Source organism: Oncorhynchus keta, chromosome 18 (genome assembly GCF_023373465.1).
Source record: "Oncorhynchus keta strain PuntledgeMale-10-30-2019 chromosome 18, Oket_V2, whole genome shotgun sequence".
NCBI classification, from domain to species: Eukaryota; Metazoa; Chordata; class Actinopteri; order Salmoniformes; family Salmonidae; genus Oncorhynchus; species Oncorhynchus keta.
Window position 1 is genome coordinate 1,701,471 of NC_068438.1, and position 15,041 is coordinate 1,716,511.

Genomic DNA, 15,041 nt, shown 5'->3' on the forward strand with positions numbered 1-15,041 from the left:
TTAGGTGTTTGTAAACTTCTGACTTCAACTTAATATTACATATGAAAAGGGTAAGACCCCCCCTCCCCCCACACACACACACACAACATGCAGGATAGACTTGAAGAACACAACATCCATTTACCAATTTTTAATAACAAAAATGTACAAGTAAAATATCTAATCAAACTATTGGTCTCATACACATATTTAGCAGATGTTATTGCAGGTGTAGCGAAATGCTTGTGTTCCTAGCTCCAACAGTGCAGTAGTATCTAAAAATTCACACATATCTAAAAGTAAAATAATGGAATTAAGAAATGTATACCCTACCAGTCAAACGTTTGGACACCTACTCATTCAAGGGTTTTTGTTTTTTACTATTTTCTACATTGTAGAATAATAGTGAAGACAAAACTATGAAATGACACATATGTGATCATGTAGTAACCAAAAAAGTGTTAATCAAAATATATTTTATATTTGAGAAGCCACCCTTTGCCAAGGTGACCAGCTTCATGAGGTAGTCACCTGGAATGCATTTCAATTAACAGGTGTGCCTTGTTAAACATTAACTTGTGGAATTTCTTTCCTTCTTAATGCGTTTGAGCCAATCACTTATGTTGTGACAAGGTATAGGTGGTATACAGAAGATAGGGCTATCTGGTAAAAGACCAAGTCCATATATTGGCAAGAACAGCTCATATAAGCATAGAGAAACGACAGTCCATCATTCATTTAAGACATGAAGGTCAGTCAATACAGAACATTTCAAGAACTTTGAAAGTTTCTTCAAGTGCAGTCGCAAAAACAATCAAGCGCCATGATGAAGCTGGCTCTCATGAGGACCGACACAAGAAAGCAAGACCCAGAGTTACTGCAGAGGAGAAGTTCATTAGAGTTACCAGGCTCAGAAATTGCAGCCCAAATAAATGCTTCTCAGAGTTCAAGTAACAAACACATCTCAACATCAACTGTTCTGAGGAGATTGTGTGAATCAAGCCTTCATGGTCAAATTGCTGCAAAGAAACCACTACTAAAGGACACCAATAAGAAAAAGAGAATTGCTTGAGCCAAGAAATATGAGCAATGGGCATTAAACCAGTGGAAATCTGTCCTTGAGTCCAAATTTTAGATTTTTGGTTCCAACCGCCGTGTCTTTGTGAAACGCTGAGTAGGTGAACGGATGATCTCTGCATGTGTGGTTCCCACCGTGAAGTACGGAGGAGGTGGTGTGATGGTGCTTTTCTGGTGACACTGTCTGTGATTTATGTAGAATTCAAGGCACACTTAACCAGCATGGCTTCCACAGCATTCTGCTACGATACGCCGTCTCATCTGGTTTGCGCTTCGTGGGACCATCATATGTTTTTCAACAGGACAATGATCCAACAAACCTCCAGGCTGTGTACGGGCTATTTGACCAAGAAGGAGAGTGCTGCATCAGATGACCTGGCCTCCACAATCACACTGACATCAACCCAATTGAGATGGTTTGGGATGAGTTGGACCTCAGAGTGAAGGAAAAGCAGCCAACAAGTGCTCAGCATATGTGGAAACTCCTTCAAGACTGTTGGAAAAGCATTCCAGGTGAAGCTGGTTGAGAGAATGCCAAGAGTGTGCAAAGCTGCCACCAAGGCAAAGAATGGCTACTTTGAAGAAATATAAAATATATTTTGATGTTTAACCCTCTTTTGGTTACTACATGATTCCATGTGTTATTTCATAGTTTTGATGTCACTACTATTCTACAATGGAGAAAATAGTAAAAATAAATAAAAACCCTGTAATTTATACAGTTGAAATACATAGGAAAAAAAGTTACTTCAGTGCCACTGAAAATGTTATTTTCACAAAAATAGGTTTAAATTCTGCCAGTATAAATCAAATACAGTAACAATCCTGTAAAATGCTGGTAGTATCATTTTAAAAAAGAAATTTGTAATACAGCTCTGTCTCTGATCATTGACTGTGGTTGGTTGATAGTCATCAGGGTTGTATTTACTAGGGGGGGGAAGCAGAAATGGGGAGGGACTACTTAAACTTGCAATAAGAAAGACTTGCTTTTGTTTTCCTTCGCATAGCGTTTTGCGAAAGTGAAGAACATTTTGCTATGGTGTACACTAATGAATACACCAGGACATCGAGACTAGTGGAAGTCTGAGTGGTTGGCCCTGCTGTGTCTCTGCTGCTGTGAGGGATGTCTTGTGGGTCTAATGGGCTCCTGGGAGTTCATCACAATGTCCAAGGAAATGGGCAGCTCAAACCGCTCCAGCATCTGCCCAATCTTCTCCCTTGACACACTGTGCTTGTTTCTCCTGGAGGGGGGAAGGACGGGTGTATTGGGAGGTTTCTTCTGCTCTACATACGATTTGTTTTATAAATAAGCTATAAAGTATGTCTTCATGCAAAACATATAAAAAACAGGCATTCAATTATAGGGTGTTAACCTATAAAACGAGTCTCATTCAAGGTTTGTAAAAACCAGTCTCTATCATGTAAAATGTAAAAACCAGTCTCTATGTAAAAACAAGTCTCTATCACCCCTCAGATACCAGTCTTACCTCTGATGTATCAACGCTCTAGGATAGCAATGTTCCAAGTTTAACCCAGAATCCAACAACCTTATACTAAAGTGGATTAAATAGTAATACATTTCAAAAAACCTGTTTTCAAATTGTTATTACGGGGTACTGTGTGTAGATTGATGAGGGCATTTTATTTCATCCATTTTAGAATAAAGCTGTAACCTAACAATTTTGATAAATTCAATGAGTCTAAATACTTTTGAATGCACGGTTTCTATACACACAGTATATTCATTTACAAAGCTAACAGACTAAATTTCAACATCTACCCTCCTCGAAAGTGATCTGTTCCAGTTGTCATGGTGTATTTCTGAGTCTTTCCCTTTAATGGACCCCTCCAGAGGAAGTTATCGCTCCTATTTCGATTTATCTAGTCCTAGAGCGGAAATGTTCGTTAACGTTCCACGTCCGAAGAATGATGCAGTCTATTATGTAATTGTAATGTCTATTCATGACAATACATAATCATAAATTGGGGGATGGGAAGCGAAATGATAGGAATCTACGACTTTGCCCATGATGCACACCGCAAATGACATGTAACATCCTGGGCATCGTATTCGAAACACTAATACAAATGTAACAGCACAACATAGATAAGGGACTTGTTTTTCTTCTGTGGGTGCCGTATCATTTAAGTGATAATGCCCGAGAAACCGTTTGGAGGATATTTTGGCACAGGTGCTTGGAGGATATATTGGCAAACCGTGCCGATATATCCTCCAAACACTGGCTTCAAGTGCATTATGACTTTTATACAATGGGTTACCAACATATTCAAATAATGATTGACATATTTTCTTTAAAAACACTTTGATGCATTTATTCATACTATTTAATCCTTCCACAAGATATAGCCCCGATACAAATATAGGGTTGCTATCCAAGCCGGCTGGTCGTTCGTTCTATTGGTTCGGGTTGCGAGAGACACGACTCAGGCGTTCAGTCTTTTGGTTCTGCATCTACGGACGCGACCCAGTCGTTTGTTCTAAATGTTCCATTGCCATACTGGCTGGCAACGTTCTTATCCTTTGCTTGCTAGTTAGCCAACTACTGCTAACTTAGTCACGTCAAACAATGCAGCCAGAATAACAGTAGCTGCATTTGTGTTTGTTTAAGCTGTTTTTCTAGTGATTTTTTGTTGTTGTTGCTCTCTCGTCAGAACACTGTTGTTTAAAGGAGCTAGCCAACAACACGGTTAACACAATAACTTCAAACTGAAGCTGCAAAGACTGCAAACTAGCTGCACTTCTTTTTGTTGAACCTTTTTTCAATGGACATTTCTTTGTATATATCCATAAAAATGAAGCCAGCTGATTCATGATTTCAACTTGCTGAGAAACGCTGCCTGCATATCTCGTCCGGACTCCTGCACGTTCATTACTATGGGACAGCTGGAGATCGAATATGAATATTGAAACAATGATGCAAATGTCAGAGAGACAGACAAAGGTTGATACAAATGTCCTCTGTTGAAAACTAAATGTTAGTCTTAAAAAATGTGAGATAATGTCAAGATGCTTTTTATAGTAGAGATCAAGTTTATAACTTGCCTGGCTGGGCTGATGAGACAGTGGATTGCGCAGTCAGATGGAACAGAGTAAATTAGGCATTTTTAACGTCATAGATTTAGCCTGTTGTAATTTGTGGAATAGACACCAGCTGAAATGCGCTTTTAACCAATCAGTATTAGACCCACCTATAATTTTCAAGGAAGACACGGCATTGACACGGATTACCACAAATGTCTCACTTCAGATTTCCCACGTTAAGGCCAAATATATCATACTTTGACAAAAATGACCCTTTGACATAAATCGTTGTACAGCATGGGTAAACTCTGGCCATCATCTTTCACCTCGAAAAAGTGGATTTCTGTTGGTGTGGCCGTTTAAATCGCCATAACAGCCCCTCTCAACATAGATTGATCGTGGTTAAAGCCAATGATCTGGAGATGAAACTGACAAAGTTGATTTGGATTGGTTCAATGCGTGGAAACACCTCCAAATGCCGAAAATGGAAGAGATACAACTAAGAGCAGCACAGTCTAAACTATAAACGGTCACAACAAACTAATGTTCTTATTTCATCAACACTGTTAGTACAAGCATAGTAAGATTCTAATACTGTAGAGAACAATCTAATCATTGTATTTGATTTATGATGACATGAGGCAGCGTAGCCTAGTAGAGCGTTGGACTAGTAACTGGAAGGTTGCGAGTTCAAACCCCCGAGCTGACAAGGTACAAATCTGTCGTTCTGCCCCTGAACAGGCAGTTAAACCACTGTTCCCAGGCCGTCATTGAAAATAAGAATATGTTCTTAACTGACTTGCCTGGTTAAATAAAGGTAAAATTAAATTAAAAAGAAAACTATGTTTTGACATGAAGTTCGTAGCACCCTCTTGAATTGACCTGTTTTCCCCTGCATTCTAGAGCAGCGAGTGAACGCCCTACGATGTACCGTATATAATTTGAATAATGTATATTCTCTAAATACATAGCATCTTACATGACGATAGTATCTTTTACTGCAGACAATCATGGACAGACTTACTTCTCTAACTCGACGGGATCAAATTTCCAGCTGGTGTGAGGCTCATGAAAGTTGACACTGTATCCTCTCTCCAAGGCCTGCATGATGAGAAATAAGTATTCATCATATTCATTCAAATGTACATCAAATGGGTAGATTTTTGATAACTGAAAAATACTGTCTGCAAAAAAGACAATACAACAGGATAAACATACCAGTTTAACATATGGCTTCATTTCCCAAGCTTGCATATTTGTGTTATCAATAATGATGGGAGAACAGCATTTACACATGGCTTCTTGGGCTGAAAGAATACAAAGCATTGAGGCAAAATCATTTATACACTCCTTTTTTTACATGTTTACAAAACAAACAAGATAATAAATTAAACATATCCAATAAAACAATATATAATATTAATAGCAATGATGGTAGCCTGGCTGTATCGGCATAGGTTTGATTCAGAGCTACTGCCGTTAGACAAATCTCTTTCCCACTGTCATTCTCTATGTGTTCAATAAAATTAGAATATACCTTAAAAATATATTTCAAAACAATAGCAACGATGGACCTCATTTATTACTACTTTATGAAAAGAAAATCAAGCGCATTTTTAAAGACACTGCTATAGAGCCAACCTCGGTTCTGGTTCCAGTGGTGTGCGGCCCCCAGCAGACTGGGATCGTAGAGGTAGCCTTCTTCCTGGGAGAAGTAGTCATCTGTACTCAGAACCTGCCCACTGGAGCCTGTTGACAGCAGTTCCCTGGAGAAACACACATGCAATGGCTCAAAACAAATGCTTTTAAAATAGAGGTAAATTCATTCAAACATGAGTAAACAGTTAACGTATGACTTATTGGTTGAAATTGTGCGATTGTAATCTTGATGCTTGAAAAATACACATTTACAACTGTTTTATTACTGATTCATAAAATGTCTATATACTTGTTCTAAACCTATTATAGTTTGTTAGTTACCCAACAATGTTTCCCTGATAAAAACATACCTGGCCAGTGTTGATTTTCCAGATCCCGGGGCTCCCCTCATCAGAATGAGAACCAGAGAAGGATCATAGTCATATGTTTTATCTTCTGGTGGTTGGTGCTGATCCTCTGGTAGAGGTGGCTCAGGTGCTCTGTCAAACCTCTGCTGCCATTCAGAAGAACCTTGCTGGTTATAAGGCTGGTCATTACCCTGCTGATCATACGTGTCATCTCTCCAACCGTAGCCCCCTCTGTCTCGGTTGTTAGAGTGCTGTGGGGGAAAGGCATGGCCATCCAAGTCTGGAGAGTTCCTGTATCCATCAGGGACAGGGAACCTGTGAAAAGGTGGGACCTGCTGGGAACCCTCTCGTTGGGGGTGATACCGGTGGTCTGTAGGAGGTAGTGGCGGGAGGCAGGGGATTGGAGGTGGTGGCAGGAAGCGGTGGGGAGGTCTGTGGAACCTGTAGTATGGCTGACTGTGGAAAGGTGGGGGAGGTTGCCAGTGATTATGATCTGAGTAGGGACCATAGCTGGGCCCCTTAGGTATCGGTCTCCTGGGCTGGTATGGCTCGTTGTCATACCAGTGTGGGCAAGGCACATGATTAGGTTGCTTATGGCCATGGCTTGCGTTTGACACTTCTCTTGCAGGGTGTGGGTTATGAGCCGTGAGTAATTCAACTGAGCCTTCATTTTTGGCCGTGCTACTGTCAACGCTGTCTTTTGGATCAATCTCCTCAAGCTCTTTGTAGAACTCACTCAGTGTCTCTTCAATGTTAGGTTTGGAAAGTTTCCTTACTTTTGGGGGTTTGGGAGCTCTCTGGACTGCCTTAGGAGGACAGCATGCAGGTCCAATGAAGGCAGTGCTGCTGGTACCCAGCTTTTTTATAACTGGCTCTCGGGCTCTTACGCCAGGACCTCCATTAATTCTCACTGGCAGCACTCTGTCTGTTGCAGATGCTCCATTTGTCTCCGCTTTTGAACACTTCAGCAGTTCTCCATTTCTTCCAGTGTGAGACGTTAACGAGTTGGCATTTTCATGAGACATCGAGATGGTGGGGGGAAATCCTTTGAATCAACATGCTATGAAGGTAACAAGACCTCAATGACAAATCAAAAATCCCTCTACTGCACATCATAGTTCATGGGTTTGATTAGCAATACTTAGCTAGCAAATTAGCTTGGTAGTGAAGCTGAATCAGTGGCAAAAGGTTTTTTGTTTTTTTAAAGAAAGCTAAGTTAACTAAACAAAACAACGCTAAATAGATAGCTAGCCAGCCAACATTAGCAAACGTATTTTTTTTATTGTAAAGCAATTCAAATTATACAATCTAGATAAAACTAAGAGTATACAACGGAGTGTAGCTAACGTACAACATTTACAAACATTAGCAAGTTAGCCAATGTCAAAACAAGCCTTGCAAAGTTATTGCTTGGCAAGATTTTGGTAACTGATACAACTCTGGCTGTTGCCTATGGGTATTTTGCGAGTTAATTAGCTACTTACCATAAAGTGATCAATTTGAAGCATTACATGTTATCGTGTTCATAATTTTGAATTAGCTAACTAGCATTTTGTTTACGGAAGTTAACAGGAAGTCCGACTTCTTCTATCTGTGTGAAACACTGGAGGCAGTTTCGCAGCGACACTGCCACCTGCTGTTACGGTGAAAGTGTTTGACCACACCAGTAAAAATTCTGCTTATAAATTACACTAAATATTCATATTGAATAATAAATTAGAACATTTATTGTGAACATGCAGATGTGAGAGACATGTGGTCATAAAAAATGTTGGTATTTTTGGATTTATATTATACAGTTATCTCTTCTGAAGCAGCCTCACTAAAAATGTTCAGGAGTTGGCCAAGACAACCCCTTTTCTGTCCGATGCATTTTGTTGGGCTCCTCTTCTGCCTATGCTGGGTGGAGATTATAACAGTACATGGCCAAGATCTTCAAATGTTCATAGGTGACCAGCCGGGGTCAAATAAAAATCCAATCAAATTGATTTATATAGCCCTTCGTACATCAGCTGATATCTCAAAGTGCTGTACAGAAACCCAGCCTAAAACCCCAAACAGCAAGCAATGCAGGTGTAGAAGCACGGTGGCTAGGAAAAACTCCCTAGAAAGGCCAAAACCTAGGAAGAAACCTAGAGAGGAACCAGGCTATGTGGGGTGGCCAGTCCTCTTCTGGCTGTGCCGGATGGAGATGATAACAGAACATGGCCAAGATGTTCAAATGTTCATAAATGACCAGCATGGTCAAATAATAATAATCACAGGCAGAACAGTTGAAACTGGAGCAGCAGCACGGCCAGGTGGACTGGGGACAGCAAGGAGTCATCATGTCAGGTAGTCCTGAGGCATGGTCCAAGGGCTCAGGTCCTCTGAGAGAGAGAAAGAAAGAAAGAGAGAATTAGAGAGAGCATACTTAAATTCTCACAGGACACCGGATAGGACAGGAGAAGTACTCCAGATATAACAAACTGACCCTAGCCCCCCAACACATAAACTACTGCAGCATAAATACTGGAGATCATACAGGAGGGGTCAGGAGACACTGTGGCCCCATCCGATGACACCCCCGGACAGGGCCAAACAGGAAGGATATAACCCCACCCACTTTGCCAAAGCACAGCCCCCACACCATTAGAGGGATATCTTCAACCACCAACTTACCATCCTGAGACAAGGCCGAGTATAGCCCACAAAGATCTCCGCCACGGCACAACCCAAATGGGGGGCGTCAACCCAGACAGGAAGATCCCCTCCTAGGGACGGTATGAAAGAGCCCTAGTCAGCCCCTGTAACAGGCATGTATTGGCATGTACTTTACACCCTCTACAACCAAATTCACAGTGGTTGTAGAGGGTGCAACAGGTCAACACCTCAGGAGTAAATGTCAGTTGGCTTTTTAAAGCCGATCAGAGCTGATCATTCTACTGCAGGTGCAGTAGAGAGAGAGAGAGTCGAAAACAGCAGGTCCGGGACAAGGTAGCACGTTCGGTGAACAGGTCAGGGATCCATATCCGCAGGCAGAACAGGTGAAACTGGAGCAGAAGCACGACCTGGTGGACAGGGGACAGCAAGGAGTCATCAGGCCAGGTAGTCCTGAGGCATGGTCCTACGGCTCAGGTCTTCCGAGAGGGAGAGAGAATGTTAGAGAGCATACTAAAATTCACACAGGACACCAGATAAGACAGGATAAATACTCCAGATATAACAGTCTGACCCTAGCCCCCCGACACAAACTATTGCAGCATAGAAGTGTTCCTAGACCTGCTTGAACCACACACACATTAAACTCAAACACACACCAGTATCCTCAATTCAGTGGCAGTGAGGAAGACACATCTTGACCTCACAGGAGTAGCCAATTTCCCTGTATAACAGCTTCTCTGTCACTTTCCCACTCCAGGTTTGATTGTGACATTTTGAAACCTTCAAAACGTCCTCAATCTCTAGCTACCTGGACAAGGGTCTTGAGTTGAGCAGCAGCCTCCTGTGGATGTGGCTCCTTAGGGTTGGTGGAAAACAAGGCCCGATATCCAGCGTACAGGCCACAGATGGCACAGCGGATGGGGGAGGGCTGGGCTCTGAGCTTTAGGTTACAAAGGGCCACCAGAGGCTTGACCAGCTCCTCCAAGCCCTGCTGGACCAGACTGCTGCACAAGCGCAATCTTGACAAAATCCAGCCGGCCATCCTCTAGATACACCACTGGAGAGTGACCTTCAGGCACAGCATGTCAACGGAGTTAGTCATATCGACAGCCTTGCCACATAGCTGGACTTCATGCCTGAAGTGTGCATCTGTCCTGTCTTGTTCTTGATATGCCATATGTTGTTGGTTATATATGGTTATGCATTTGTCCCAGACCTGTGTTCAAATCATATTTATTTAAATAACCTTAATACATTTCGAAGTAAGTATTTAGACAAAGCTCCTTTGAAAATACATGTAGTTGAATATTGTAATGTATTTGAAAAAAAAACTTGTGGAATGTATTGGCATGTACTTTATTAAAAAAATGAAAATACTCAAATACACAGAAAACTGTATTTAAAATACAATTACGTAAAGGCTCAGTGCAGTCAAAAATGTGATTTACTGTGTTTTACATATATTTCCACGCTACGGGGTTGGAATAATACTGTGAAAATGATGGTGATGCCTTTTTAGATTAACGGTTTGAAAAAAAAACGCCTGAAATTTTTTGCCTGGTTTGGTAGAATGGAGTTTTGGCCGGCCTGCTGACATCACCAGGCAGTAAATGAAAAGTTCAGAACTGAACAGAACCACCCAGTTCAGAACTGAACAACCCTTTACAGACTGAACCGGGTCATGTCTAGGGCTGTGGCAGTCATGAAATTGTGGCGCCGACAGAGCCTTGCTTCGAGTCCTTAGGAAACTATGCAGTATTTTTTTTTAAATGTATTATTATTATTATTACATTGTTAGCCCAGAAAATCTTAAGTGTTATTACATACAGCTGGGAAGAACTATTGGATAAAGGAGCAAAATCAGCTTACCAACATTACGACCAGGAATAAGACTTTCCCGAAATGGATCCATTATTCGGACCACCACCCAGCACAGTGGATCTCATCCCATAAACCGACCCAAAACAACGTCGCCGCAGAAGCGGCAGACGGAGCGGCCTCTTGGTCAGGTTCCGTAGAAGTGCACACCGCCCATTGCTTCTGAGTATACTACTCACCAATGTCTGGTCTCTTGACAACAAGGTAGACGAAATTCGAACAAGGGTTGCCTTCCAGAGAGACATCAGAGATTGTAACAGTCTCTGTTTCACGGAAACATGGCTCTCTAGGGATAGGTTGTTGGAGTCGTTTCAGCCACTGAGCTTCTTCATGCGTCGCACCGACAGAGATTAACATCTCTCTGGGAAGAAGAAGTGCAGGGGTGTAAGCTTCATGAATAACGACTCATGGTGTAATCATAATAACATACAGGAACTCAAGTCCTTCTGCTCACCCGACCTAGAATTCCTTACAATCAAATTCCGGCCATATTATCTCCTAAGAGAATTCTTATCATTTATTGTCACAGCTGTGTATATACCCCCTCAAGCAGACACCACGATGGCCCTCAAGGAACTTCACTGGACTCTATGTAAACTGGAAACCATATATCCTGAGGTTGCATTTATTGTAGCTGGGGATTTTAACACATTTGAGAACAAGGCTACCTAAATTCTATCAGCATATTGATTGTAGCACTCACGTTGGCAATACACTCGATCACTGCTACTCTAACTTAAGCGATGCATACAAAGCCCTCCCTCCCCCTCCCTTCTGCAAATCCGACCACGACTCCATCATGCTCCTACTGTTTTATAGGCAGAAACTCAAACAGGGTGTACCTGTGACTAGAAGCATTCAACGCTAGTCTGACCAATCGTAATCCACCCTTCAAGATTGTTTTGATCTCACGGACTGGGAAATGTTCCGGGCAGCCTCAGGGAATAACATCAATCTGTACGCTGACTCAGTGAGTGAGTTTATAAGGAAGTGCATTGGCGATGCTGTACCCACGAGGATTGGGAATATGGCCAAATAATAACAGTGTAGTTATTCCCTCCACAAGGCAATCAAACAAGCGAAATGTCAGTATAGGGACAGAGTCGCAATTCAACGGCTCAGACACAAGATGTATGAAGAAGGGTGCACAGGCAATCATGGACTATAAAAATACAAATATCCAAGTCACGGACACCGACATCTCGCTTCTAGACAAACTAAACACCTTCTTTACCCGCTTTGAGGACAATACAGTGCCACCATAGCGGCCTGCTAACAAGGACTGCGGCCTCTTCTTCTCCATGGCCAACGTGAGTAAGACCTTTAAATGTGTTAACCCTCACAAGGCTGCTGGCTCAGACGGCATCCCTGTCCGCGTCCTCAGAGCATGCACAGATCAGCTGGCTGGTGTGTTTACTGACATATTCAATCGCTCCCTATCCCAGTCTGCTGTCCCCACATGCTTTAAGATGGCCACCATTGTTCCTGTGGCAAAGATAACTGAAATAAATTACTACCGCCCGTAGCACTCACTTCTGTTATCATGAAGTGCTTTTAGAGAATAGTCAAGGATCATTTCACCTTCACCTTACCTGCCACCCTAGACCCATTTCAGTTTGCATACCATCCCAACAGGTCCACAAACGATGCAATCGCCATCACACTGCAAACTTCCCTATCCCATCTGGACAAGAGGAATACCTATGTAAGAATGCTGTTCATTGACTACAGCTCAGCATTCCACACCTTTGTACCCTCCAAGCTCATTATTAAGCTGGAGGCCCTGGGTCTCAAACCCACCCTGTGCAATTGGGTCCTGGACTTTCTGACGGGCCGCCCCCAGGTGTTGAAGGTAGGAAGCAACATCTCCACTTCGCTGACCCTCAACATTGGGGCCCCACAAGGGTGCATGCTCAGCCCCCTCCTGTATCCCCTGTTCACCCATGACTACATGGCCATGCACACCTCCAACTCAATCATCAAGTTTGCACACGACACAACAGTAGTGGGCTTGATTACTAACAACAACGAGGCAGCCTACAGGGAGGATGTGAGGGCGCTCTGAGTGTGGTGTCAGGAAAACAACCTCTCACTCAACGTCAACAAAACAAAGGAGATGATCTTGGACTTCAGGAAACAGCAGAAGGAGCACCCTATCCACATAGATGGGACAGTAGTGGAGAGGGTAGTAAGTGAAGTTCCTCGGCGTACACATTTTAAGTTCCTCGTTCCACCCACACAGTGTGGTGAAGAAGGAGCAGCAGCGCCTCTTCAACCTCAGGAGGCTGAAGAAATGTGGCTCGTCACCCAAAACCTTGACAAACTTTTACAGATGGACAATCGAGAGCATCCTGTCGGGCTGCATCACAGCCTGGTACGGCAACTGCTCCGCCCTCAACCGCAAAGCTCTCCAGGGGGTGGTGCGATCTGCACAACGCATCACCGGGTGCAAAATACCTGTCCTCCATAACATCTACAGCACCCAATGTTACAGGAAGGTCAAAAAGATCAAAGGACGACAACCACCCGAGCCACTGCCTGTTCACACCGCTATCATCCAGAAGGTGAGGTCAGTACAGGCAGGTGCATCAAAGCTGGGACCGAGAGACTGAAAAACAGCTTCTATCTCAAGGCCATCAGACTGCTCAACAGCAATCACTAACTCAGAGGCTGCTGCCTACATTGAAACCCAATCACTGGCCACTTTAATAAATGAACCACTAGTCACTTTCAACAATTCCACTTTAAATAATGTCACATTAATGATGTTTACATATCTTACATTACTCATATCATATGTACAGTATATACTGTATGTTATACCATCTATTGCACCTTGCCTATGCCACTCAGCCATCGCTCATCCATATATTTATATGTATATATTCACATACACTCCTTTAGATTTGTGTGTATTAGGTAGTTGTTGGGGAATTGTTAGATTACTTTTTAGATATTACTGCACTGTTGGAACTAGAACAAGCACAAGCATTTCTCTACACTTGCATTAGCATCTGCTAACAATGTGGATGTGACCAATAACATTTGATTGAATTTGATTTGATGGTTCTCTATGTCTTTACATGTTTATAATCCACATGGTGTGATTAGTGGTTTCCATAAAGTTATTACCCCCCTAAACCTGATTCTGAAATGACCTTTATGATCTTTCTTACCACTTTATTACAAATAGAAAATGAAAAATGGATTGGTGATGGCTAGAAGACCGGTGACGTTGACTGCCGAACACCGCCCGAACAAGGAGAGTTACACAGAGTTACACCCCCCACCCCCGGCCCCGGGGACGCCAGGCGATCCGGACGGAGACGGTGGAACTCCCGCAGCCTTGAAGGGTCCAACACGTCCCCCACCGGAACCCAGCATCTCTCCTCTGGACCATACCCCTCCCAGCCCACTCCCTTGGCTGAGAAGCAACCACACACATGAATGGGCTCAGGATGCTTTACTGTTGGCATGACACAGGACTGATGGTAGCGCTCATCTTGTCTTCTCCGGACAAGATTTTTTCCGGATGCACCAAACAATCGGAAAGGGGATTCAGAGAAAATGACTTTACCCCAGTCCTCAGCAGTCCAATCCCTGTACATTTTGCAGAATATCAGTCTGTCCCTGATGTTTTTCCTGGAGAGAAGTGGCTTCTTTGCTGCCCTTCTTGACATCCGGCCATCCTCCAAAAGTCTTTGCCTCACTGTTTGTGCAGATGCACTCACACCTGCCTGCTGCCATTCCTGAGAAAGCTCTATACTGGTGGTGCCCCGATCCCTCAGCTGAATCAACTTTAAGAGACGGTACTGGCACTTGCTGGACTTTCTTGGGCACCCTGAAGCCTTCTTCACAACAATTGAACCGCTCTCCTTGAAGTTCTTGATGATCCGATAAATGGTTGATTTAGGTGCAATCTTTCTGGCAGCAATATCCTTGCCTGTGAAGCCCTTTTTGTGCAAAGCAATGATGACGGCATGCATTTCCTTGCAGGTAACCATGATTGACAGAGGAAGAACAATGATTCCAAGCACCACCCTCCTTTTGAAGCTTCCAATCTGTTATTCGAACTCAATCAGCATGACAGAGTGATCTCCAGCTTTGTCCTCGTCAACACTGACACCTGTGTTGACGAGAGAATTACTGACATGTCAGCTGGTCCTTTTGTGGCAGGACTCAAACAATCTTCAAAATGTTCTTACATTTCATATTTTGGTGCCTCTAGGACAATTCAGAAAGCTGATTGAGGACCTTTTTACTGACTAATGTGTTTTTTTTATGACCCTGTTTGTCTTTGCATTTTGCAAATGCTTCGATTTTGTATTTATATTTCGATGTGTGTATTTTCTGATATCTGTAAAATAGACCTTGGTCTCAGTCAGACTCCCTGTTAAAATAAAGTCAAAATAAAA

General features: G+C 42.8%; 1 protein-coding gene across 7 annotated transcripts in view; it reads right to left on the minus strand.

Annotated features, from left to right (window-relative positions):
* Positions 1-9,452, minus strand: part of n4bp2l2 (NEDD4 binding protein 2-like 2) — a 28,286-nt gene extending 18,834 nt beyond the window's left edge. For 5 of the 7 annotated variants that reach the window (XR_008067618.1, XR_008067620.1, XR_008067616.1 and 2 more), the window contains exons 1-5: positions 7,590-9,452; positions 6,109-7,165; positions 5,741-5,865; positions 5,318-5,406; positions 5,124-5,200 (exon numbers count right to left, since the gene is read on the minus strand). Coding sequence is in view for 2 of the 7 variants with exons in the window: in XM_052467090.1 (XP_052323050.1) it covers positions 2,129-2,297; positions 5,124-5,200; positions 5,318-5,406; positions 5,741-5,865; positions 6,109-7,130 (1,482 nt within the window). In the remaining 5 variants the exon portion in view is untranslated. Of the gene's footprint in view, positions 1-115; positions 2,298-5,123; positions 5,201-5,317; positions 5,407-5,740; positions 5,866-6,108; positions 7,166-7,589 lie in introns of those variants that run through there. The other 2 variants (XM_052467090.1, XM_035791434.2) reach the window with 2 other exon arrangements.
* Between the last annotated feature and the right edge of the window lie 5,589 nt (positions 9,453-15,041).